Genomic DNA, 24,824 nt, shown 5'->3' on the forward strand with positions numbered 1-24,824 from the left:
ATTTTCCAGCAATTTCTCATAGCCTCAGTAAGCATTGAGAACATCAGCAAGCTCTTCTCTCACTACAGCAATTCGGTATCATTGCTTTATTAAGGATGGCAACAATGGGAAATCCCTGCACAATTGTCAGAAACGATTGGTTTGTGGGAGACGAAAAGGAATTGCTTGAACTATGCTGGGGGAGCAGAGATCTGATGGGTTCGTACGTCTGTGCCTACACAGACCGACTTTGTACCAGAAAGCCTAAGTGTTATCTTCCACTGTGCTGCTACATGAATTCATCTGCCTGAGGAGCTAGCTTCCTTTCAAAATTTCATAACAATGAGCAGAAAATAAAAGCGAGGCAGATACAGACAAGAAGAAAGAATGGAGCAAGAGGAAAGAAGAGTCAGGAGAAATTCAAGTCATTCAAGACGGAGCTGGAATATTTCATCATTATACAAGTGAATCCTGGCTGTCGCACAAAGGAGCCTAACCAATGCGGAAAATAAAAGCGAACCAAGAGCTATCCCAACTCCCACTGGGCAATTCTTTTTCGGCAGCAATGGGCAGTCATTTTTATACTCTGTCTCAGCTTCTCCTTTTGCGAGATGAGGATAACAATTTTTACCTTTTTCAGAAAGTGGCTGTAACAATTGCCTGGAAATACTGTAAAATATCACATGCAGTTTTTACTTAAAAAAAATTACCCTGGACATCATCGCATTCGGGGGTTTCAATTTTATCCATCAGATCATTGGAACTCCATTTGGTTATTTCTTTCGGGAACATTTCCTCATTGTCAGACAAGTCCTCTTTAAAAAACAGATTTTTTGAGAGTCACACACACACAAATATGTATACAGACAAGAGCAGAGAACAGAATTTTAAATAAAAGGCCCCATAACTCTATGTAATCTTATAACACTTGGATGGCTTAAGTCATAATATAACATGATACTTTACCAGCTTTTGTTATACAGAAACCAAAGCACCTTTTGAAAAGTAAACAAGATATTTTAGTTGCGTATTTTTAACAAACAAAACTCCTAAAGTGTGGAAAAAATAAAGTGTTCTTTTAATGCAACCATTTCAGGTACCAAGTTTGATGTTTTTCTTGCCATGCTTTCTGATGATGCTAAAGCAGCCAGAATGCACCAGTACAGGAGAGGACAAAGCAACGTTTGCTGCTGGGATCCTCCCGGATCTGTTTGAAAGCTGCGGGATGTCTTTGGGGGAAGCAGTGACAAGGATCACTATTGTTAATAGAACCAAATACCTAAAAAAGGCATGAGTAATAAAGGAAACGTGAACTCTCTAGGCTATCTTTAGCCTGATTTCCTTAGGAGATGAGACTTGTTTGATCACACTGAGTGCATGTGTCTGCCATTTCCCTCCTACTTCGGGATCTTCTCAATCCCCTGGCTCAGTTCAACTACAGTTACTAAAGAATCAGGGTCCTGAAAATATTATGTTCCTAGAAGTGCAATTAAAAGGAAGAGACGTATAAAGGAGAGACCCTATAAAACACCCCACAGTAGTATCCAAACGTAAGAAAGATTAATAACCTTGCTCTATAGCAGACATCGGAGGAGTTATGCCAGGTTAGGGGAGAAAGGAGGGCTGTCAGGCAGGTGACACTGGAAGGCAGGCTTCTGCTTTGTGCCCACACCACATGGTGCTGGGCTGCAGAGCCTTAATTCACCGCAGGGAGAGCCTGACACAGGCAGGAGTCCAGCCTTGCCTGTCCACGGGCCTTTGCTGGTACATCCACAGGGAAACAAGCAGCTGAGCCCTGCGGAGGCATCGCTGAACAGGCCATTAGCAGCCCTAGCACTGGAAGAATTCATCCCAGTGCCCCCACCGGACACCTCGCCCACCCCCATGCCTGCTGGCCTGGGCTGCGTTACCCAACACCTGAGGACTTCTCCCAGGAGAGGCTGAGCTCGCTCTCAGCCCAAGCCCGAACACAGGGCGGCCAGTCTGGAGCTGAGAAAGGGCTGACAAAAATGTTTATGTCAAACCAGAGGTCCTCTGAGACAGCAGCAGCCCAATGGCTCCTTTATCAGGTGCGAGCATGGACCCAGCGCAAGCTGGGCAGGTTCTTGGGAAGGAAACAGAGCCCGGGAGCTCCTGTTTGAACCCATGGGAAACCAAACAGCAGCAATGCAAGTCTTACAAAGATGCCTTTGGTATGGGTTGCTGGTTCCTTATTTTTTTCCCCTTTTCTTTTTTTACATTGAGGATGTATCTTTTATTCTTACAGAGGTTAAGTGCTTTCTAATTTATTTATTGTTCTGCACTTAGTATTTCTTTCCTGAAAATTTTGGGCTTGTAAATTTAATAAAGAGTTATAAACATAATTACAATAACAGTGGTAATTACACATGTCTTGAAGATCTAAAAGCTGTAATCTTCAGAGTCCCAGACTACGATTCTCCCTTTCTTGTTGCTGTACAGTTACTAAGAAAATAATTAGTTGGAAGAATCCTAGGATGGCAAACAAAAAGATTATGAAATATATTCATCTTCTCAGTAAATCTGAGCAACATCTTAAAAAAAAAAAAAAAATGAAGGGGACTAACTGCAGAGCCAAGCAAAGACCAATTATTTTTAGGAGTTTCTATTTACACTTTGACCATAAAAAGAGAGTGACCTGGAAACTTTGCATTAGCATGCCATTTCCTTTTTCAGCTATGGAAAAAATCCGAGTACCTCCCCATTTCCCTGCACAAGAGAGTGCGGAGCTACCTGTTCAGAGCAAGTAGAAAGCACAAGCATGCAACACACACGTTGGCAGAGAATTAATAGGAAGATTGCACTCAAAGATCCTCCAGCAACTTAATCTAAATATTAAACTTATTTCCTTGAGAGGTTTAATTACAGCCCTTATTGCTGCTCAAGTGATCATTGAATGGTATATTACTCCCGTTATTAGCATTCATTACAGGATAGATATTAGATATTACTGTATTTGTCACTATCTTTACCAGAGTACGCCAGTGAATGAGGATGAGTGGGAAGCCGGCGACAAGAAATCTTCTCGGGCTCAAGTTACGCCCACCGCGCTGCGAGGAAATGTGTGTGTATATATGGGAAGCACTTCTGAGGAACTCTGCTTGGTGTTGACTCACATCCTGATCTGTGCCAGTTCCCATGGTACCGACCCCGCAAGCCTCCCTGGCAGGATGAGCTGCAAGCGGTGCTTCATCCCTGCTCACAGACCCGGAGCTGGGACGTGTCCTCTGCGGGCCAAGGGGCAACGAGAGGTCCCTCCCGAAGAGAGGGCTTGAACAGCACACACACCGCGGCTTCAACTCGTAAGCCAAAATCCCATCAGGCTAGGCAGACTTTTCAAACCCGACTGTGCGGATTGCAGAGGACAATCTGTACGTAAATGGAGACACACTGTGTTCTAGCAGAAGAGGAGCTGCTTTTTCTGTTAGCAAGCTCCTAGAAGTATTGCAACAGAGGTGCTGATACCAACTGTGGCACAAGGTATCAGTTTTGTTAATTCTCCTTCCAGGCCTCTTAGGAGCACGTCAGGGATTCTCTGGGGTCCTGGATCCCAGGCAGAGCCATCTCTATCTCAATTTTATTACTGAGTAATTAAAAAGGCAAAAGAGAGGGTGGATAGCAATGATGCCGTTTCAATGACTCACTCTTCTTTTCTTGTATGTATATTGCTACAATAAATCCCTTACATAGTTTTTGCAGATGCTACATAAGTTAATAAATAGAGACACTTAAACTAAGTTGGCCCTTCTCCTTCCAGGCAAGAGACACATTCATCCCCTGACTTGCACGCATCCTGGCCATTTAAGCTGCTATTGTGCAAGTCACTACTCTACAACAGCATGCCACTTTCTACCCCAGAATTTGAGATGCGTGCCTAAATACTTGCTGCAAGAACTCTTCTGGAACATGGTACTATCAATTTTTTGAGACTGAACTTTAGCTGAACATCAGTGAAATTCTGCTTTACAAAACTGGGGCATCATCTTCTAACGACTGCATTTCACAGAAAGGTCACCAACTTCATCAGCACACGTTGCGCATCTAACTTAGATTAGCATTACAAGCCGAGAGAAGAGTCCATCTGTTGTCAGTAGAGACGGAGCCCTTCAGGCTTAAATACGCATTAAGTACAATATATAAAATGAGCGCAGTGGAACAAAGCCTCTTCACACACACATGCACAGAAAAAAAAAAAAAAATCCACAGCTTTCTCCTAATACAGACAGTCAAAATTACTTTCAGAATTCCAGAATCAACACTGATTAATTTTGGCACCTGAAGAACCTTGTTGCATTCACTACTGTATTTCTTGGAATAGGAGAATAAGGAGTGAATAAAGGCAAACTTGGGTCTCTTCAGACCCAGACAGGACAATTAATCATACCTCCTACTGATTAAAAAATAAATTAGAAAAATAACCAGTCATACTGAATCAGAGTCATTAGGACACACCCACAGTCCAGTTAGTATCGCTGAATTTTACCCACACTCAGTTGCACCAAATAAAATACAGCTCCAAAGGTTAAGACTGTTCAAGCTCCCTTCAAACAGATCACATTGAATCCGAAATGTTGCTGCGTTAAACGTAAGAGTCTGCTGGGTGATGCTGGGGATGCTTGAAGAAGCTGCACTGATGCTGCATGTATCTTGGTTAGAAAGGAAAAGACTTCAAACAAAGCAAAAAAAGTCTCGCTTCCTTCCCCGCTCACCCCCCACCCTCATGCCTTCCGTTCTCTTACCCCACCATGTCAGGAAACAAACGATGGTGATTTAGGCTCCACATACCATGTGCATCAAAGAATTCATCATCTGAGCTGTCGTCTGAGTCCCTGGCAATGCTCTGCATCCTCCACTCGGAGATACTATGGCGTGAGGGACTTGCTGGAAAAAACAAAAAAGCCTTATGCGATACGCTACATCGACAAGACGGAGAGTTCCCAACATGATCTTTGCTGGAGAAACAGTCGTGTGTTCTCTATGAAAATTCACTGCTGCAATATTAAAAACACAAAACCTCGATGATGCTGGTGTGATGTCAGTGTACTGCTTTACAGATCCTGTTTGTTTACTGTTGTTAGAACCTGCCAGCAAGATGCTACATTAAAGCAAGCAGTTTGTATCACTCTTATGCTATTTTGAATGGCAGCTATTTATAATTGTTAGTAGGACGTGCAAAATCAGCTGGGTTTTAAAGTTTGCAATTAGGAAGGAAGCAGGCTGATTGGAAGCTTTCTTCGTGCCTCTAATCAGCACACAAACCATGCCTCTGCTTCGCATAACTTTCGGGTGGGTAGCTAAGCAGAGCAGCCTGGATAGAAATAATCTGTTTTCTGGAAGGAAATTGCTTCCACACAAATTGGATTAGAGATCTATTTAAACTTTAAACTTGAATGATTTAAACAACATGCTATCCAACTACTTCGTAGGGAGCTGTCCGAGCGGCTGCCCTGACGGAGCAAGGAGAAAACCCAACGCTCCTCTTGGTTCCTCTTTGCCCTCCTGTTCTCACACCTACCCGCTCCCTTTTGTTTTCCCCTCCAGAGTTCCCTGTGCTAAATATAAACATAGCACAGCTTTTTTCTTTTTTAATTTCAGATATAATTTAGCAATGATCCAGCCTGAACTCTTCCTGGCTGAACTTGTTACAGAACAGCCGCCTGCTGAAGGGAGCACCGTCCAGAGAACGACAAGAGAGAGGGTTTCTCCCCTTTCAGATAGTTCTTGCATGTCACACAGCGCACACAAAGCGCTGGCAGCAGCCACCTAACCTAACACTGCAAAAACCTGAGGAGACTGACAAATTCTCGTTTAGCATATACAAAGACGCTGAAAGGTTCTGGTTGCTGTGACAGCTGCACGAGCCGTTTCATGCTATTGTTGTAACGGTGTTAAATCTGTAAGTCAAATTCTTCTAATTTTGCTACCCGGTTGTCATATGGAAAGAGTATGGAGACCCTGTGCGGAGTCATCTAATTGCAGCTCAGCATTGGCTCAGCAGCCCCCAACCACCCCACCGCCCACCCCTTCGGGAGCAGCAAGCGAGGAGGTTGGCAGAGCAGAGCTAATTCACGCTGGAGTGACGTCAAGGCACTCGCATAATAGTTGCTAAAAATAGAGCATATAATAACATATGGGATGGCGACAAGGGTCCTGCTATCACCAGAGGTCTCGCTCAGATGGTATAGGAAGGACCGAGATCTTTTGGAGAAAAGGCGTTGCCTTTTTCAGCTGGAGGTAGCGGTAAGTCGAGACAGCCCTCTTTGCTTCCATATGTTAATATGCTGCCAGCATGAAGAAGGATTAAAATATCTGCATGACGTACTTCCCAGCACATCACAATTCATTTCTTTCATTACTTTTTCTTGTAAAAGCTGAGACATTCTGCAGTTTAAAAGAAATTCATGCTTTGCTACCAGTAAAAACCTTCAAGCGAAATCCAAAGAGGTCTGAAAACTACAGCTTCCAATGAACATGTCAGCAGTGGAAGAGGGGGTTCATAACAAAGAGTATAATGAGAGACGGGCACATCAACATAAAATCCTGGTGCAAGCAAAGTAGCCAGCATTTTTATCTTTATACAATGATTTATGAAGCATCTGGTAGGTTCTTCCCTGGGGCTCACTCCAGTGAGTCATCACAAGGTAAAACTACTGCTCATCTCTCATTCACCCCGTGATGAAATGGTAAATAAAAATGGAGACTCAACTCACAACATTTAGTGCATATGAGAGATGGAGAAGCTTCACTCACCTAGATGTCCCCGTCCACCGTCACTGGAAGAAACGCTGCCTCTTGGGGTTTCCAGAAAAATCAAGATTTTTTTGCCCTCTTGCTGTGAGAGCTATTACCCTGCTATCAGCTGCACTTGACTAAAAGGAGAGGGAATTGCTCAGGGTTCAAGCCTCCTGTCTGTAACTCGCTGGGGATTCGCCCCTTTGTACAGAACGGTCCGAGGAAGGGAAGAGCTTAGTACAGCAAAAAAAGGTGACTGCCTAGAGAGAGGTGAACGACAAAATTCAGGACTCAAAGCTGAGTCCTTACAGGGTATCCGTAGAGGGGGGGGGCTTTAACAGCAAAATCCTGAAAGCTTCCTGAATGGTGTTTAAAAGGAAATATAAACACGATCCATGGTCCCACCTAATCCCAGGCCGTGAGGTTTGGTCTCCGAACAGCTATTGCACATCATCATCAGCGGAAGGCAGCAGCCCCCACCCACTTTTTTGGGGGTACCTGCCTTAATTCCCCCAGTAGCTAACAGGGGTGCTTCACCATGTGAGCTACGCTGCAGCACCCACAGAGCCAAACACCCGCTTTTGAAATGAATGGCATGTAGTAGCATATAAGCCCGGCCAAGAAGCACAGGGTGCCTGCTGTAGCTGCCTCCTGGAAAACGAGAGGCACTTAACAGTGACCCACAGCCAGGCCGGTTCTGTGTTGCGGCAGACAAGCAGACATCCAGAAAGGGAACACTGCTGAAGGACCAGGCCTTACAAAAGCCACCAGTGGCTCTTGAGCAACAAGGTCTAACTCTCTCTTTGCCGCTGTTTGTCATTTTCTGAGACCCAATGCTGCTAGCCAGCTGCTGCCTGCTCTTCTACTGTTTTTTCATAGTTCCTCTGCTTTTGAGATTGGCAAGAATTCTGCCACGTGCCACTGAGTCACAGCCATGGGATGACTAAAAACATTCCCAAACCCGAAACGTGTCACCTGAGAAGACTGAGCCTGCAACACCAGCAGAGAAGACCTCTGAGTTAAAAGGACTCACAGGAGAAACATCCATTGTCCCAAAGGTGCCAGCCACAAGGAGGCATGGCCCTACCTCCCAAAAGCCCAACCTCCATGCAGTTCAGAAGAGCAAGTCAGCAGCAGCACCCTACCTCCTCTCTTTGAAGATCGTGAGGACTTGGAAGAAGTGGACCACTGCTTGGTGAGTGATCTCCCAGAGCCTGTTTCACTGTTACCAGCGGCATCCTCTGTGTCAACAGGTGAAACTGTGCTGGCTTCAACATCCTTCTCACCAGGAGTGTCTTTGACACCGTGCTGCTCAGTATCATTTTCACTGCAGAACTGAGCCATCTTCTGAGCCAGCATCAACTGTGCCTCCTTCTCCAGCTGCCGGATATCCTCAATGGTGAGCCCATACCATTCGTCCTGCCAGCACCAAGCCTGCCGATGGGCACGGACCATGACCTTCCGCAAGCCTGCAAAGCCAAAATGCCTCCGTCACCAGTGCTACAAACTGCAGGAATCAATGCATTCCGTTCCCCAAAACCTCAAGGCACCACAGCAATGATATTACAGTGGCAACAAAACCACAATGCTATAAGCTGCAGTAAAGGACCTTCATATAGCCAGCATCAGGATGGCAAATTGGTCACTTCGTGTACTTTATCTCCTCAATTCTTGCTAACCAACCATGCACCAAAAAACTAGCCAATCTTCCGCGACTGCTTTTTACTTGGGAAGGGATTTCCTGACTCTGGATGGAGGACTTTGTTCTGTGAGTGCCTGCTCCACCAAGGAGGAGCCACGCACAGACCACAACTGCAACTCCCATGGAGTTCTGGGAAGTTGTAACATTTGGATCCGGTCTTCAAAATGAAGTATGTTCCCAGAAGAAAAAAAAAAAAAAAAAAAAAAAGAGCCAACATCAACAACAAACAACACTGATTATTTTTTTATCTAGGAGAGTTTCAGGTGGTTCCTTGATAGCCCACCACAATTGTTACATGACAGAAGCACATCCCACATCAGCAGTGCTAAGACTAAAACTTCTCTTTTCCTTGGAAACCTGGTTTCTGCCCCTGGTTTCTACGTATCAGCAAAACAAACATGAGCTTCTGAGATAATGGGATGGGAAGCAAAGTAAGGGAGAGAATAAAAATTGCTGTATTTTGCAGATACCATCTGTCTTCTGCTGCATGAGAAAAATGAAGTGGGTAAAGCCAATTTAAAATATTTCAACGTATCACATATCTGAAAGGAAGAACTGTCTCAATATCAACACACAATGCTCCTGACCAGGCAACAGAAACTTTCCTCCAGGACTTAAACTTGTTGGCTAACATCATCACATCACCAAGACTTTTAAAACAGTATAGTCACTCAGGATTTTCAACCAATATTATTGCTTAAAAGCTCACGACAGGTCAAAGCTCCAAACTGCTATTTATTACTGATGGGAGCACACAGCAGTAATGGTGTTTTTAAAAGCTTCTATAAATACTGACAAAGTAATCCTCAGGAGCCCTTCGGGGGGGATCAAGGAATATTGTCCCCCCTTTAATTACTGGGAAACTGAGGCAGAGATGGGTTGAAGGACATGCTAAAAGCAGCAGTGGGATTTGTTGTCAGTGGGATTATGGATCCACAATCCTCCGTTGCTAAGCCTGGAGCAGAAACATACTGTGCCAAAAAGCTGGCAGGCAGGGTAGCCATCTTCTCACTCTAATGAAGACCCTGGCCGAGGACCACAGGCCACACCACCACGAGCGCTATTACAAGATAGAGAGCCATCAACAGGCTACATTAAAATCATTTAGATTTTGGGAGCTGCAGATGGAGCTCTCTAAGCACCCCCAAGAGGAAAGATGGCCCTCGTAAGCCACCCTCCATCTCCAGGACCACAGCCAAAGCTGGATGGTCCCATTGCGTGCAAGGTTTCTAAGGTGTTTCCAGCAACATCTGCTTCACTGTTGTACAGAAAATCTTAGATCTCGCTACCGTCACAGTTTCTGTGATGTTCAGCCTAAATATCCCTTTTGCTTTCAGCAATCACTTTTTTGTTGTTTTTTTAAACATACAAAAAGCTTATTTTTTAATGTTTATCTCCTTTCAGGTCTGGGCACTTTATTGTCTGCTCTGCTCTTTGGTTAGTTCTTAATGCCACCAGCCATCACAAGTCAACGTATCAGGAGGAGACAGCACTGAGATCAGCAGCTAATGCAATGGACCAGCTCAACCTGAACTTCATTCGCACAGGGAGATTAAATCTATCAATATTTTAGGCATTTCTCTGCCTGACTTTCAGAAGGGAGCTCCATGTAGCAGAGGCAAGTTTGAGCCAGCAGACTGTGACCTTCTGGGGGCAGAATGAGGGGCCTTGGCAACTTAATTCTGTTCAACCTTAGTCGAGATTCAGAGTTATTTTCCCTACCAGATTACTTTTTGCAGAACTACAGGAGAATGTTTTAGCCTCTTCACCTCCCGTTATGATTGACAATCAGCGGAGCTTGAAGGCGAAGATTAAACTCCCATCACATCCACACTGAAAGCCAAGAAAACGTTTCCCTTGCTGTAATTCAGTCCCCAACACCACAACCATCCTTTGGACTTCCACATCCACAACGTCCACTTCTATCTTCCTTGAAACACCTTGAAAACAGTCTGTGATCAGACACAGAAGCGAACTGCCCCCTCGCTCTCATCCCAAGGCTTCCCCCGTTCCAGGGCTCAGCAGCCTCTGCTCATGCTCCTGGATCCAGCCTTGATGTATCAATGCACCAACTCCTCCGAAATTCTCTGTGTAAAGGCACAGATGACACTGACGGCGTATCTTTGTTTTAATGGACTAACATCATAGGAAACATGAAAACCACTTGGGGGTAAAAAAAGTCTCCTGAAGTTCCCCTCTGCCTTCTTTCACTTCATCTCTTAGATCACAAAAATCACCTGTATTGCTTCCTCCCAACCCGCAGACCTCCCCATCTGCACTGCTCACATCACTTTGATCAGACACCCCAAATCACCCTTCCTTAAAGCCTTGTTCTTTTGAAAATAGGATGGCATTACAGGGCTTCAGGGCTGTTGTGCCTCTATCACTCCAGATTAGTTACGAAGTCAAAAAGACTGAGATTATTTTCCTAGCCTCTGGCCTTCACCTGGGATATGTCAGTGATGCTGAATTTCTCTTTCTTAAACACAGGGAGAGAACCTGGAAGAGAATGAGGCTGTCCAGGTACAAAAGAAATTGAAAAAAGTCATGGCTTGCAGAAAAAATCTCCACTGCTAGGGATGCAAAACTTGAGCAGCCCCTCAGTGCAGAGCAGTGAGTATATCCCTGATTCAGCCGGCAGTGCTGAAGCCTTCCAGTAGGCAGCAGAGACGCAGAGGACACACCGAGTGCCCCCACCCAGCTACATGGATTCAAGATCCAGCTACAAACGACTGACTTCACCTGTCCAGACACTGCTTCCCTCCCTGTGCAATGGAAAAAATCAAGTCTTAAAGCATTGTTTTTACCAAAACATTAGAGAAAAATAAGCTTTTCATTTGAAAAGTGAAAAGGAGGGGACAGATCAGATGCAGGAAACAGAGTGTAATTGGGAAAAATTCTTTTTTTTAACAGATCGCAGATGCCCATCAGGACAGTGCTGAAGGCATCTGTGGTCCAGTTTGCTTTCATTTTTCTCTCTGGCAGGAGAGGAGTTGCAAACATCTCCTGCTCAGCCCGAGAAGTCCCTGTCCCGCACTCAATCCCACACGCTCTGCTTTCAAGCCATGCCTCACGGCTGGCTGCAGCCCATTTGGCAGTCTGCCTTGCAAGCCTGTGGCGTGCTGCCCCCGGGTAGTGGGAGCTGGCTGGGGAGGACAGGTTGGGGACAGCATCCCACCGGTCACCTTATTCCAGGTCGGAGAGAATGCAACAAGCCCAGTGGAGGTGAGGCTCCGGGCAATGCAATGCTCCTCCATCCCCCTTGCCACCACCTGCTGTGGGGTGCGTGCTCCCTTCTCATCCACAGAGCAAACCAGCCCGGCTGTATGGAAGAACTGCAGGGTAGGGGATGGTCTCACAAAGAGGCGTCTGGTGTGGAGGGAGAACCGAGCGGCACAGGAGAATCAGGGAGGATTTTAGAGTAGGTTTTCCCCCTCCACCCCAGTGTGCACCACACTCATCTGAGCCTTCTTTCCCAGAACTGGAGGATAACGCCACAGTCTTGGCAGGCAAATCACACACTGAAGTCAATCAGAAATAATGGAAACAGTTTTTTTTTTTTTTATAAGGATACAGGTACCAGCTGATTTCAGTAATATCAGTAGTTAACAAAACTATTATATCTCTAGAGTGCGCAATGCTTTGGTTTAAAAAAAAAAACAAACCAAGGAAACCACACATGCACAAACGTACACATGCAGCTTGAGTTCAGAAGTACCCATCATTGTTGCGTTGATTTAATCATAACGTTTCCTACGGAGTTGTGCAGAAAGATCATCTGTGGAGTCTAGCAGGGTGCAAACATTTAAATCGCTTGCTTTTCAGCTCACCACCTCAACAACTCAGAGACTGGTTGAATCCATGAGGTGCTGACTCTTGTAAATGATTTGCCTGCAGATTGTGGTGTTGAACTTAATCTTACAAAAGGAAGCGTAAATGACCATGAGACAAGCCAAGACAGAAAGGATTCTTTAGCTGAATTTAAGAAGCTTTTGTCTATAGTTCTGGGTTTGTTTTTCAACATGAATTAAAAATAGTAACTGTAACAAAAACTCAATGCAAGAAACCCAAAACAAATCAAAAAACCCACCACCAAATCCTTCCCCAAACCCCCTCAACTATCCATATAAAGCAACTGCCCAGATACCCATCAGCTATGTGCCCAGTAGTATGCCTGATTTTCCCTGTGCAACACTATTTCCTTGACAGTCACAACAGATCCCATGATCTTCTCAGTACCGTTCTGGTTGTCTGAATGTATCTGATCAAAGGCAACCTGCAGTTATATCTGCTTGCTTCCCTACCCTCCCTTGCTCAGACCACTCACAAAGAAAAGCCTGTGGTCACATCCACATCGTGCTAACGACAACCTGCCCACCCTTGAAAAGACAAAACTCTACCCGCAGGCCCCAGCGGGCAGAGCCCTTCTGGATGAACTTTCTCATTTGAGTGCTTTAGTGAAGCAAAAGTTCTGCAAAAGAGCTTTCTAAAACCACTTCCACTTCATCACTGTGCAACAATTTGGGTATATTTAGCCTAAGACGCAGTGGCTCAGACAAAGCTCCAGTTACTGGGATGGGACCACACTTTGCCATAGTATATAATCAATAACCCATACACAGTCGACACACTTGTTTAACAACAAAAGAATCCTAGCCCACGTGCACCATTAGGAAGCCAGTGGGAGCAGAACATTATGCAGTGCCAGTCCAATTAAACTCAAATTCTATGGGAAAGGAGTAAAAAAAGCATACAAATATTACAGCCAAGTAGACTAATAGCCCACAATTTTAGTCTGTGTCTCAGGCTGTCAAAGCACTGAGTAACTGGCCAATTAGTCATCAGAAAAAATGGCTGTTGCACTCAGTAAGACTGAGAACGTTTCAACACCATCCCCCAGAGTTACTCCCTCTGCGCTCAGTAGCCTTTCTACATATCACAATCCATCCGTCACTTAACTCAGATGTGTTCTTCTTTCAATCCATTCTCTAATTTTAGTTTGCACCACTAAGTACTGTTCCCCCCACCTTGGGCAGAGTTTGGATCCCACTTTTGGTTTCTGCCTCCGTTTTCTCGCTGGCTTGGTGACCCTGCACAGAGCACGCTAATTCCCCAAGAAACAAATTTGCAGGAGCTGGGAACAGAGGAACGAGGAGAAAAATGCCAAGGAGGGGCTGGCCTACAAGAACACCTCTGGCACCTGAGAGCTTGGTCCACCATTGGCTGCCCAATGCACAAAGGTCTCCATCTGCTTTCGGTCACCAGTTGAAACCCCAAAACTGGGATCAGCGTAAATGCCTGGTCAGTCATGTTGCAGCCCACGTCTTTCCAGCTTAAACATCCTCATACCTTGCTGTCTTTGGTACACGTGCTATGGCACTCTTCCCACTCACTAATGGCTTCCCCATGGCTATCCCATTGCAGGGGAAGGCTACACATCTTCTGTAGATACCCAAAGCTTTTGCTTTCCCTTTTCACTCACTCAACTTTGTCTTGCCTTAAAGACTTTTCTGATTTTATGCATCTTAACCACTTTGAAAAACAGTATTTGCCATCATTATAACAGAGTGGAAAGGCTTTTGAAAGGCAGACAATGAGCTGGCTCGGCTCTCCGCAAAGCCTCAATCAAGAGGAAAATGGCAGGCAATCTTTCATGAAATACAAAAGAAACATTTCTAAGGGACCACAGTTTAATCTATGCCAAACACCTCTGAACAACTGGAAGAGTCACATGCTTCTTTTTCATTTAACAGATACAATGGAGTTGTTATTCTGCCCCCATGTTTTGCAGCATACACTAAATTAACCCATGTCACCGAAATGCCAAGGGAGTTCATTGCAGAGAGCCACGTGTAATATAGTCAAAAACTTCCATCTGGGGTGAAGTAAAACCAAAGGAGCTTTAAGAAAGCAACCTGTGACTATTCAGAGAGCAGTGCACACTATTCTCCATTGCTCTATCAGTGTTCTCCACATTAGTTCTCAGGAGCATGGTATGACTGAAAAGAGCTATAAAATGACTTACTTATGCTAGCATCAGGCACTTCAAAGAAGTTTGCATATAGAGAGGACAGCTGTAGAGGTCATGTAGGAGGATTTACTGTGTACAGAAAGCAGGTAGCATCCTTTACACACCCTTTCTTTGGCCTTTTCTTTGCCAGAAGACAGCCATAGCTCTGCACTTCTTTTGAGATGGGAATGCTTCTTTAAAACATTCTTTAAGTATTCCATCTGGCCAAGATCCCGTCTTTTGTGGCAAGGCCCAGAAACTGTATCAGTTGTGTTATAGATTTTCTGCAAAGAACAAATTACTGCCAGCACTGCTACCGCCTGGACTGTCCTCCAGTTAGTTACTTCTGGGACACAAACAATACCTCCTTAAAAGCACTGACCTAAGAATGATGCATCAATCAAAGCAGCACATTTACTCACAACTAAGAGCCGTCAGTGACCCACGGTGGGTTATAGCACAGCGAGGTGGGGAGCCCTGAACACCGCAGCCTGGAGGACAGAGGCGTATGACCACACAGAGACCCACCAGCCCTGCCACAAGGCAGGCAGAAACTAGGGACGCTCCAGGGAGTCGTTTTCTGAAACCACTTAGGACTCACAAGCGAAGCTCATTTCTTTGAGCAACCCTTGAGGATTTTGTGCACAATAAAGAAAACTGGCAGATTTTGAAAATGATCTGGAAAAGTTAAACAGACAGATCCTTATGTTTAAAAAAAAGACAACACGATATCTTGCCTATACAGGACTTGAAACCCTTTCAGTGGCTGCATGTGGTTTGGATTCATACATACCATGATTACAAGTGACAGAATAACATGATTTTTTCTGAACTGACCCAGAGCTCTGCAAAAAGAGTAATCAGATCTGAGAATCTCTTCACAGACATGTCTTGGGATATGATACATCGCCTTTGTGTTTCAATTCAGAAACAACATAAAGGAGCTGACAGTGAACTTTGCAAGACTATAGATGCTCACCAACATCATGGATAAATCGCTCGATTTTCGACTGCATCCCCCAGTATCTGAACTCGACTTTACACAGTTTATATGCACACATGATAGGGTATTTCCCAGGGTTGTTCTTGTACTCTTGAATCCAGTCTTCTGAGAGGGGCCCTCTTTTAGTCTTCACTGATTTATACAGCTTTGGATCCTCCTCAGCTTTGTATTCATGTGGAGGAATAGGATCTTTAACAATATCAATAGGATCTATAGAAAGAGAATAGAAACAGTTAAACATTTCCTTTTCCTGAACAAAAGAAGAAAATACCATTTTCAGGAGTTATTTCTGTTTTAGCAAGTACCAGAAGCATTACAGCCATTTAGTTTCTTTTTAGTTACACTTAAACAACTGATATTTAAATTGTTTGTACATTGCTGCTGGGCAGTGATCAGCTGTACCAGAGGAACTACTACGCGCAGTTCCAGCAAACAGAGGCTTTGTTCCAAATAGATGTTTTTGCCCACAGCAACTGCAGATCCACAGCACTCAGGCAGATCTGCTCACTCCATCTTTCCAGCTCCAAAAAGATCTTTTGCACATTCCATCTTTCAGCTTTTGTAATATCACTCACGGTGCTACAGCTCTGTCTCATCTGAGATGGTTAAATATACCTGCCCTTTCTTAGCACTATTACGGAAAAGGCACTACCCACTGAACGTCTGATCTTTGGAGTCCATCAAGTGAGGTTATGGCAACTCCACACATGCTATCGTTACACCAGATGTACTACGGAAGGCAGAAAGTTTAACTTAAGTCCTAATTAACACTTCAACAACGGGGAAGTGGAAACTGCAATGGGAGCAGAGTGAATGAACATACTTTAAAGCTCAGGAACCCCCACTCCAGACATGAGGAGAAACATCTGAAGTTTGGATTGAAGGGCAGGGTCGCACTTTCCAAGAAACGACAGCTCTTCTGACACTTCTCAGTAAGGCAGCATGACTCAAACCTGTTTGCTCAGTACTGAAAGCCCGATCAGATAGGCTTAGGAATGAGGACAGTCAAACTGAAGTTCAAACAAAAGTTTAAATCAAGTAACGCTCAAGTAAAATTGCAGGGGGTTACTGGCATGTTGCGGACATCACCAGTGCTCAAGGAGCCAGAGCAGCCACTAGATGTCCTTCCCCAGAGCTCCTGCTGCGGCCAGCGCAGCATGGGACTGCCAGAAGTCAGCCTGAGCTCAACACTTCTCCAGTCCCAGCAGCTTCAGAGCAAGGGATGCTTCAGTCCCGCGTGGCTCTAAGTGCCAGTGCTCCCTGCCATGCAGTTAGGTCTCCAGAAAATGCCATGGGCACGGACCACGATGGACAGCAAGGCAGAGGAATCGCTACGACACTTGCCATTCTCTGCCTTTTTATAAGATGTTCCCTTTTGCCTTTTCTCATTATCCTTACATATATAAGGTTCATTAACCCAGTCTCCCAAAGACAGCTGCGAAGCTGAAGTGTTAATCTGTACAAGAGCAAGACTAAGAGGAGGGGGAGCAAAAATGAAATACACCTTCACGTTTCAGAAATGCAGATAGGAATGATTTTCATATATGTGAAGGAGCTACACAATTATACAGCAATATTTTCCTCTTCTATGGTTACTTCTACTTACTACCCCCAAAATCATTAGATGTCTTACTCCCCTCAGGAGCTGCACAAATAAGACAGGAAAGTATCAGCTTCATTTTACAGACAGGGGATTCAAATTATTTCCATGTGATTTACATCAAGCCTAGACGAGAACTCAGGTGTCCTCACTCTGCTTGATGTAACCCTACCCAGCAGCCTGACAGCAACAGGGCTGCAGGTATGGGTTCAGGGGGAGGATGGACAGGCAGATGGGACACACCAAGCAAAATCCTTTACGCAGAAAAAAAAAAAAAGCAGAATAAAGGAAAAAGTAAAAGAAAAGGGCTATTCACCTAGAATCGTTTGTCTTTTTTCTGCAGGAGAAAGGTTGAACACGTTGGCATGCTCTCCTGAATCAGTTTTGTAGTATGTCTCAATATCAATAGAGAACTTCTCAACAAAAGGACACGTATACCTGAAAACGAGAACAATGCAGCTTAGAGTAAATCCCGCTCAGCGTGGTAAGCGAAGAAAACGCTTTCTTAAGATGTACAAAATCAGTCTCAAATCCAAGCCAGCCTTCACTCATGTTTTACTTCAGATATGCTTAAAATACCAACTGTACAGGTTAAAGAGATTTTCTTTAATAACTTCTGAAGACAGGAGCTTGCCTTGGACACGCGGCTTCACTGGAATAGCTCTGGTTTAGTAAAACTCCACAGCAAAGAGTTACATGAGGTGCTCCCCATGAGGTGTTACATGGATTATGGGTGAGAAGATACCAATGCACCCCATGCAATTACTGGAGATTGGGCACCCACATTGACCAAGAAACAACTTCCCAGCTGGCAACAAGCAAGCAGAAAGCCTGAGGGGACCACCAAGTCCTCTCACTTTGCAGAGACACTGACAAAAACCTGCAACTTAATTTGACAATGTCTCCTCCAGGAGAAGATTATCAGGACAGACTGTTTTTAAAGGAGCAGTTTTCAGCAAGGAGATAACTTTCAGGTCTGCTATACTAACAAGTTATATTCTCCTCGCAGGTATGACACAAGGACCCCCAGGAAATGCATCTCTGCCAGGAGAAAAGCAGAGCTCTTGCCTGGAATCTGTGGCAGAATAAAATACGGACTGATTCTGCGCAGGGCCAGGTTTCCTGGCCAACTTATTGACTCACAGGCAGTTGAAGAGAATAGATAAGAAGAGACTGGAAGTGGACTTTAATCACTTGAAAGTCAGACAGCTGCATTATATTTAGTCATGAGCAACTGCCCGTATGCAGACACTGAGTGCCCACCTTTCCCCAGACTAATGTTACTTGTAGGGAGCAGCAAAAACAGAACTATGAAACTTTTCTAGATTTTTGATAAAAATCAAAATATCCGTTAAAGCCTTTTTGTTATGAAAGATGACAGCAATATCAGACTTATAAACTTGGAAAAGGCACAAATGCTCTAAACCAGAGTAACTGGCATACAGGCAATTTATTCCAGGGTATCTGAAGTCCTTCCAGACAAAATCAGCTGAAACAAGGAGGTCCCAGAGGGCTCCACAGAGCCTCTGGTGCTCTTCCCCTCTCAGGGTGAAAACCATAGGAAGTAGGTTTGTCATTTTCTAGCTAAATGACAGTAAGACAGTTCCCAGAAAAGAAGCACCAGATTTATTTATTTATTAAGATTTTTCTTCCCCCCCTAGAACAAATGAATCCTGTCTTACTTGACAGTGTTCAACAGGACAACTGTCCCATCACTGCGTACATTTATAACTTCACTGAGCTAGCAGATATCTGCAACGTTAAGTAGAATATGCAGCGTAGGACACAAGACTAAATAAAAACCATTCAAGACTTCCCATGCTTTGATGGACAAAACAGCTCACATTTTAGAGCAACCAGCCACAAATTCTCAAGTACGTATGCAGTCACCTCAGGCAACGTTCGCACTCCTCAGATTAAGCACTGTGTAAGAATTTTAGGACTTGACCCCAGTTTCTCTAAAGGATATTACAGGATATGGAAGATATGCCACTGCCACACAGAGAGACCTCACATCCTCTCTCTAAAGCAGGGGAAACAGTTCTGGACATTTTGATAAGTTTTACCTTGTCCTTGTATAAGGATATGCATTCCACGATTCCTCTTCGACTCGCAGAGCTGCCTTGGGCAGTATTGACCGAAACCAGCTGGGTATGTGCATACCAATGTGGTACACTTTGTGAGTATACTGCCCGTTGCCTCCCGGTCCATCCATGTATGGCCTGTTCTCCAGGATCTCGACCCCGCTGCCTTCCCCACATGTCTCTTCTCTGCTCTTTTTCTGAAAGGGAAAATATATCACATAGTTAATCCTTCCAATGCATTGTACCTACTAAGGTCTCAAAGCACATGAACATTGGGGATGGTTTCTAGGACTCCTGTCAAGCAGCGCTTCGTACAGACAGCAGAACTGTAGCAGCACCCTGGCAGTAAGATTACCAAACTTAGAGAGAGAAACAAAAAGTTTAGAGACTCATCTGGCCAACACAGGAACGGAGATCCGATTTATTAGGGATCCTGTAAAATCTGGATTTGGATACTAAGAGACAGTTTGAATGGAGACTGAATGACACATCAATTCCTGCTCCTACAACAGGTTACACACCGCTCTTCCTGAGAGCGCACCAAACCTTGGCTCCAGCTGTGAATCACCCAACAGCATAAAAAAACCTTTCGCCTCAGCAGATGACACGGCGAAGGGGAGTTTGTCCAACTTGGCACATTCTTGTGGTGTTGTATCACCATGAAGAATCATACACACGCTCGGCGCAACATCGCGGTAATAAAGACTATTTTATGACCTAAAACCACAGGATTTGGGGGCTTGTTGCTTGTGGTCTGGCATGGCAGCAGCTCTCCAAGAACAGCTTGGAGACAATGCTCTGCTAATTAAGATATTTAGAAGAAACAACCCAAATTTGCCAGAATGCACGCAGCACCCCCTGGCAGCCTCCACATTTTGGCTTATTTGTAGTATTGTCCCTCATTGAAAAACCTGGCAAAAATTCCTTCAATAAAAAAATACTAATTTCAGTGCTTCTAAAAAGAGCTAGAGGCAAACCAAATATTTATTCATTTCTAACACATTTCAGCAGATTGAATGATGTATAACCTTCATCATTTCCAAACAACAGATTCGTATTGCTAGTATTTTGAGTTTATTGTTTGTATTTGAGAGCACAGTACTTTGGAAATTAAGAAAAAAAATATGGAATTTTATATAAGAATCAACTGTGAAGTATAACACAATAACAACTTCTCATTTTTGGCATACAAACAATTCAAAGGATAACATGCTTTAACAGAAAATGATTAATAAGATGCAAGAGATCAGCTTCTCCTCTTTCGAGAACAGGATGATAAGCCAATACAGCTATTTAGAAGTAAACAGCCCTCTTTTTAAAGAACTCCCAAGCGATTTTAAATTTAAACAGCTGTAACCGACCAATCTAAATAACTGACAATCTAAATAGTCATTTTTCCCACCCCACAAACTGCAACAGTCCTGCAAAAGAAAAGCACTTTTTTGCAGTTTACTTCTAACATTCAGCTGGCAGTTCATTAAAACACATTTTCTTAAAACAAATTGCTTTCTTTCAGTTCTTATATAAACACTGACCAAGTCCTGTACAAATATTTATGACAATAACATTAAATAATCTTGATGACCCAAAAATCTGGTTAATTCAAAGGTCTCGGAAAAGGCAGTAACCCAGCAGGCATAGCGAATGTGTCAGACAGAATAATAGCACAGCATCTGCTCTGTACAGTTGATAGAAATTATGGACATCTAGAGTTTTATTATACGGCAGAAGCACGTGGAAATCATAAGCAGAGGAACGATGGGTTCTCTCTGTGCCAAGTTACCACACGTAGAATCGCACATCAGGTGGATTTAAAACTCCGTTCTAGATTGCACACTTACCAGCAATCCCAGTCAAATTTGCAAGTCCTCATTTGGGACCAAAACACATGTAGGAGTTTTTAAATTTCAAAAGAAATCCACAGCACTGAGTGGACTCGGCACCTCCAAGGACTGTGCCAAGCTGGACCTACACAGAACTGAGTCCCCAGATTTACAAACGCTTGTATTGAATTAGAAAACCAAAACGCTGAAGATTTATTTTGTTTTAATAGCCATGGTTAATACGAAAATGGATAAAATCGCCCTCTAGGCTTTCTTTCTCAGAATGCAGTTTCATACTCATCCTTTCAGAGCTACATCTGAGATATGCCTTATGCCTTGCCTTCCTCTTAGAGCTCTCCACCTCTTGAAGCTCCTCAGAGGGCCATGCAAGGGGCCAGCTGCTTCCATCACCCCAAGTTTGAAGGTTCAAGATCCTGTACTGCCGATTCCGACTTCAGCTCCCGTCAAACAGATCAGCAGCAGCCAGGGAGCTCTCCTGCAATATGTGTTTTGTTTTATCGAAGCCCCTGGCACCCCACCCTGCGGTACCACGTCACCCTTGCTTCAACCAAAAAAAACTGGTTTCTTCTGTTGTGTTTCCTAATGGATTGAAGATGGATCAAAGCAGGTTTCTCCCCAACTTGATCCATTTGAGAAGACTAAAGACAAGCATTCAAAGCAAAGCCAGGTTCTGATGGTCTCCTGAACTGTAACTTCTCCATGAGAAGAAGACTCAAGCTGCGGTGAACAGGATACAGACACTTGCCTGTGCCCTCAGCCCCCAAACAGAACTGTTCTGATCCATGCCCTACCCGTCTTTGGGGATGAAACATCCTTAGTCTCTGCACAGGTTTCAACTGAGGAATCTATCTTTTTTTATTTCAACACAAGAAGAAATGGTTTACATCTGAAGCAGTTCAGAAAAACAAACTCCAACTCCTTCCTAAGTACAGGGCCTGATCCAGGCTCAGGAGGACCTCTGCTCAAACCCTTCTGGTTTGAAGCCCACCAATTGTGACAGCCCAGACACATACAGCTAACACTAACATTCTCCACTTTTCTTTCCCCCATTTAGCCAGTTTTGACAAAAATCTCTCCACATAAAGATGAGCTGCCTGGTTCTCATCCTACAGCTAGAATCCTGGTGAACCTGCAATATCGGCCAATTTTTTCTTTACATGAATACTGCCATAAGCAGCCTTTCCACATGACCTGGTAATGCTAACACTCAGCTCCTCAGATGGAGCTGTCTGATCGCGGGAGACGTGACGGGTGGCATGGTGTTATGGTCCCAACACTCAGAGGGAAGGAAGAAGGGAAAAACCCAAATTAACTGAGACTCTTTGCAGAAGTCAGTTGGCAACCCACTTCTGATTTCTGCTTATTTTATTCACTTCTATGCACCTGCAGGAGACCACGAACCCTATTCTGAGAGCAGGACATGCTTCCTCCATCAGCCTTCCCAGACGACCAACTCCAGCCCACAGCCTTTTTCACCCAGTTGAAAGCCTTAAGCAAATTTTGGCCCTACACATTCCTCCCGCTTGTCACTTATCCACAGAAGATATGACAAGGGACAGCAAGAACATTTTCTGAGATGAATGTGAAATAAGAGCTGCACCTCTGCATGACAAAAAAAAAAAAAAAAAAAAAATCAGAGCTGCGAAGTTTATATCACAAACTATCTTTTGAGCCAGGACTTTTGAGTGAGGCCAATTTATACTTAAAACACAACATAACTTATCACTGGGAAGGATAGTACGATCAAAGAAAAAATCCACACAATAAACCCCCACAAAGCTGCTTCCCAGCCCTGCATGCTCTCATACTTACCAGTTAGCTTGCCGAGAAGGCAACAAGCCGCAGTGAGGTCAGGAAGGACCAAAAAAGTCAGGTTAGATGGTGAACAGTACAATTACTAACCAGTCACAAAGACAAAAAGAAGATACGTTTCTCAGACCATAAAAATGAGGACATCAGCCACACACACTTAAGAGACCAGGATGATACTCTGCGCGTAAGTGGTACTGTGAAAGTACACCACTTATGGAAGTGAAGAGCAATTTGCTTTTCAACCATATAGCCTCTTCATGTCTATTGTGACTCAGCTACAGCATGGAGAGGGCTTGTTACAAGGAAGTGGTCTGTAAACAACAATTAAAAAATAACCATCGATTACAAAAGCATTTAGCTTCAAAAGTGTCTGGCAAGGCCCCTCCAAAGAATATCTGCCTGCTGGGAGTGGCAGATGTGCAGGCATTTTAAGGTCAGTCTTGAAGGTTTTGGCCTCATAGACCCACGCCCCTGTGACGAGCAGAGATTTCATTTAGCAGACTACCTGTGTTATTACTACTTGCTACTAACTGACAACAGTATCTTCCCTCTATACAAATATCTGAGGAACGGTCCCCAACAAAATCAAAAAGTCACTAACAGCCCTTATATGCAAGTTACCTGAGCCGTAATCACAGTAAACCGTCTTATATTGTATTACAACAGGAAATCCAGTCATCCCTTTAGAAGTCCCTCTCTTCTGCTGATGACACTCCATGTTCTGCACAGCCCCATCAATAGCTTTCCAGGACAGATGGTGACACAGATCCCTTCTAGCTAAAGTAATAGCATTAAATTACTCATAACAGGGAACCCAGAGAAGCAGATGCACCATGATTAGCAAGAATGCCAGTTACTTAAAGGCTTCTATTAAAATAAATCTCCTGGCACAGCAGCATAGCATGGGACACAGCACATGACCTCACCATAACAATCATAGATGAATAATTCCCATGAATGTCATCTAAACACTGGGCTAGCCTAACCCCATTTATCATCTGCCCTTCACAACAGGAGACAAACGGCTGTAAACAAAGCCTTCCACTAGCAAAGACAGGTCGATCAGTTCCCAGATCTTCCATCCCCTTTCCCAGGCAGAAATGGGCCTCACCACCAGCTAACAACGTGGAGCCCATCTTGCAAAGCCTTAGTCCAGCAAACTTGTCCTGGCACAGCTGAGTGGGACCAGGTGACTAAATGCAACTCGTACGTTTTTCTAGTGGGGCACAGCTCAGTAAAGGAATGATGGTTGATGGCAACAGAAACCCCCACAACCTGAGGAGTCTTACTACAGCTGCAGGAACAGCAGTCACAGAACAAGAATGCGTAATGCTGGATAAAAGAGCTACGATGTGCCTTATCGTATCAGCTGGAGAAATACAGAAGTCAGGCTGTGGAAATTAAACTTGCCTTGTAGCGTTTTGCTTTTGGTGAATTAGAAGAAAAACCAGCCCTACCAACCAATGCAGTATTGCTCAGAAGAACACTGAGAAGAATATTATCCTAAACCAACAGAGTCCTTCTCCTTGTGTTTCAGCCCCGGAGTAAAGCACAGCCTGCACATGGGCTGAGGTCCATACACGGAGAATCTCTGCAAAGCCTACAGCAGCACTGCAAAAGGCTCAGTGGTTTAGTTTCTCCTGATTTTTTTTTTTATTTTAATTTGCTACTTCGAGCACTGCAATGGTACTGCAGAGAACAGTAAAGACAGGGTAGGTTGCACGGTGATAACAGGCGATCCAGGCATTGTTCTAGCTTTTAAAAATAGATTATAGCTATAATCTTACCTTGTTTACCACTGATTATTGTTTACAGTACAACCTCTCAATCTAAATAAGTTAGATAGTGATTACAAAAGGTTGACATGCTTTAGCTTCACGATGAAGTTTCTTGGTGCATTACAGCAATGTATGTACACAGTACCAGTAGCCTACTTCGATGACCCATGAGAGTTTTGATTTGAGATTATTCAAATTACAAAGACTGACAGCACTAGGCTTGGTAGACCTATTGTCCATCAATGATGAGACACAAATCATT

The 24,824-nt window shown here is 44.1% G+C and overlaps 1 protein-coding gene across 12 annotated transcripts in view; it reads right to left on the minus strand.

The window, feature by feature from the left end:
- PITPNM2 (phosphatidylinositol transfer protein membrane associated 2) overlaps positions 1-24,824 on the minus strand; it is a 142,164-nt gene that overhangs the window by 35,472 nt on the left and 81,868 nt on the right. For 11 of the 12 annotated variants that reach the window (XM_087754946.1, XM_087754950.1, XM_087754949.1 and 8 more), the window contains 6 exons: positions 19,111-19,325; positions 17,361-17,482; positions 15,421-15,654; positions 7,875-8,198; positions 4,783-4,878; positions 690-794 (listed from right to left, as the gene is read on the minus strand). In XM_087754946.1, the coding sequence (XP_087611072.1) occupies positions 690-794; positions 4,783-4,878; positions 7,875-8,198; positions 15,421-15,654; positions 17,361-17,482; positions 19,111-19,259 (1,030 nt within the window). In that variant the 5' untranslated portion in view covers positions 19,260-19,325. The remainder of the gene's footprint in view (positions 1-689; positions 795-4,782; positions 4,879-7,874; positions 8,199-15,420; positions 15,655-17,360; positions 17,483-19,110; positions 19,326-24,824) is intronic. The other variant, XM_087754945.1, reaches the window with a different exon arrangement.

Source organism: Nipponia nippon, unplaced genomic scaffold (genome assembly GCF_047370975.1).
Source record: "Nipponia nippon isolate SJK-2023a ecotype South Korea unplaced genomic scaffold, ASM4737097v1 scaffold_18, whole genome shotgun sequence".
Lineage (NCBI taxonomy): Eukaryota > Metazoa > Chordata > Aves > Pelecaniformes > Threskiornithidae > Nipponia > Nipponia nippon.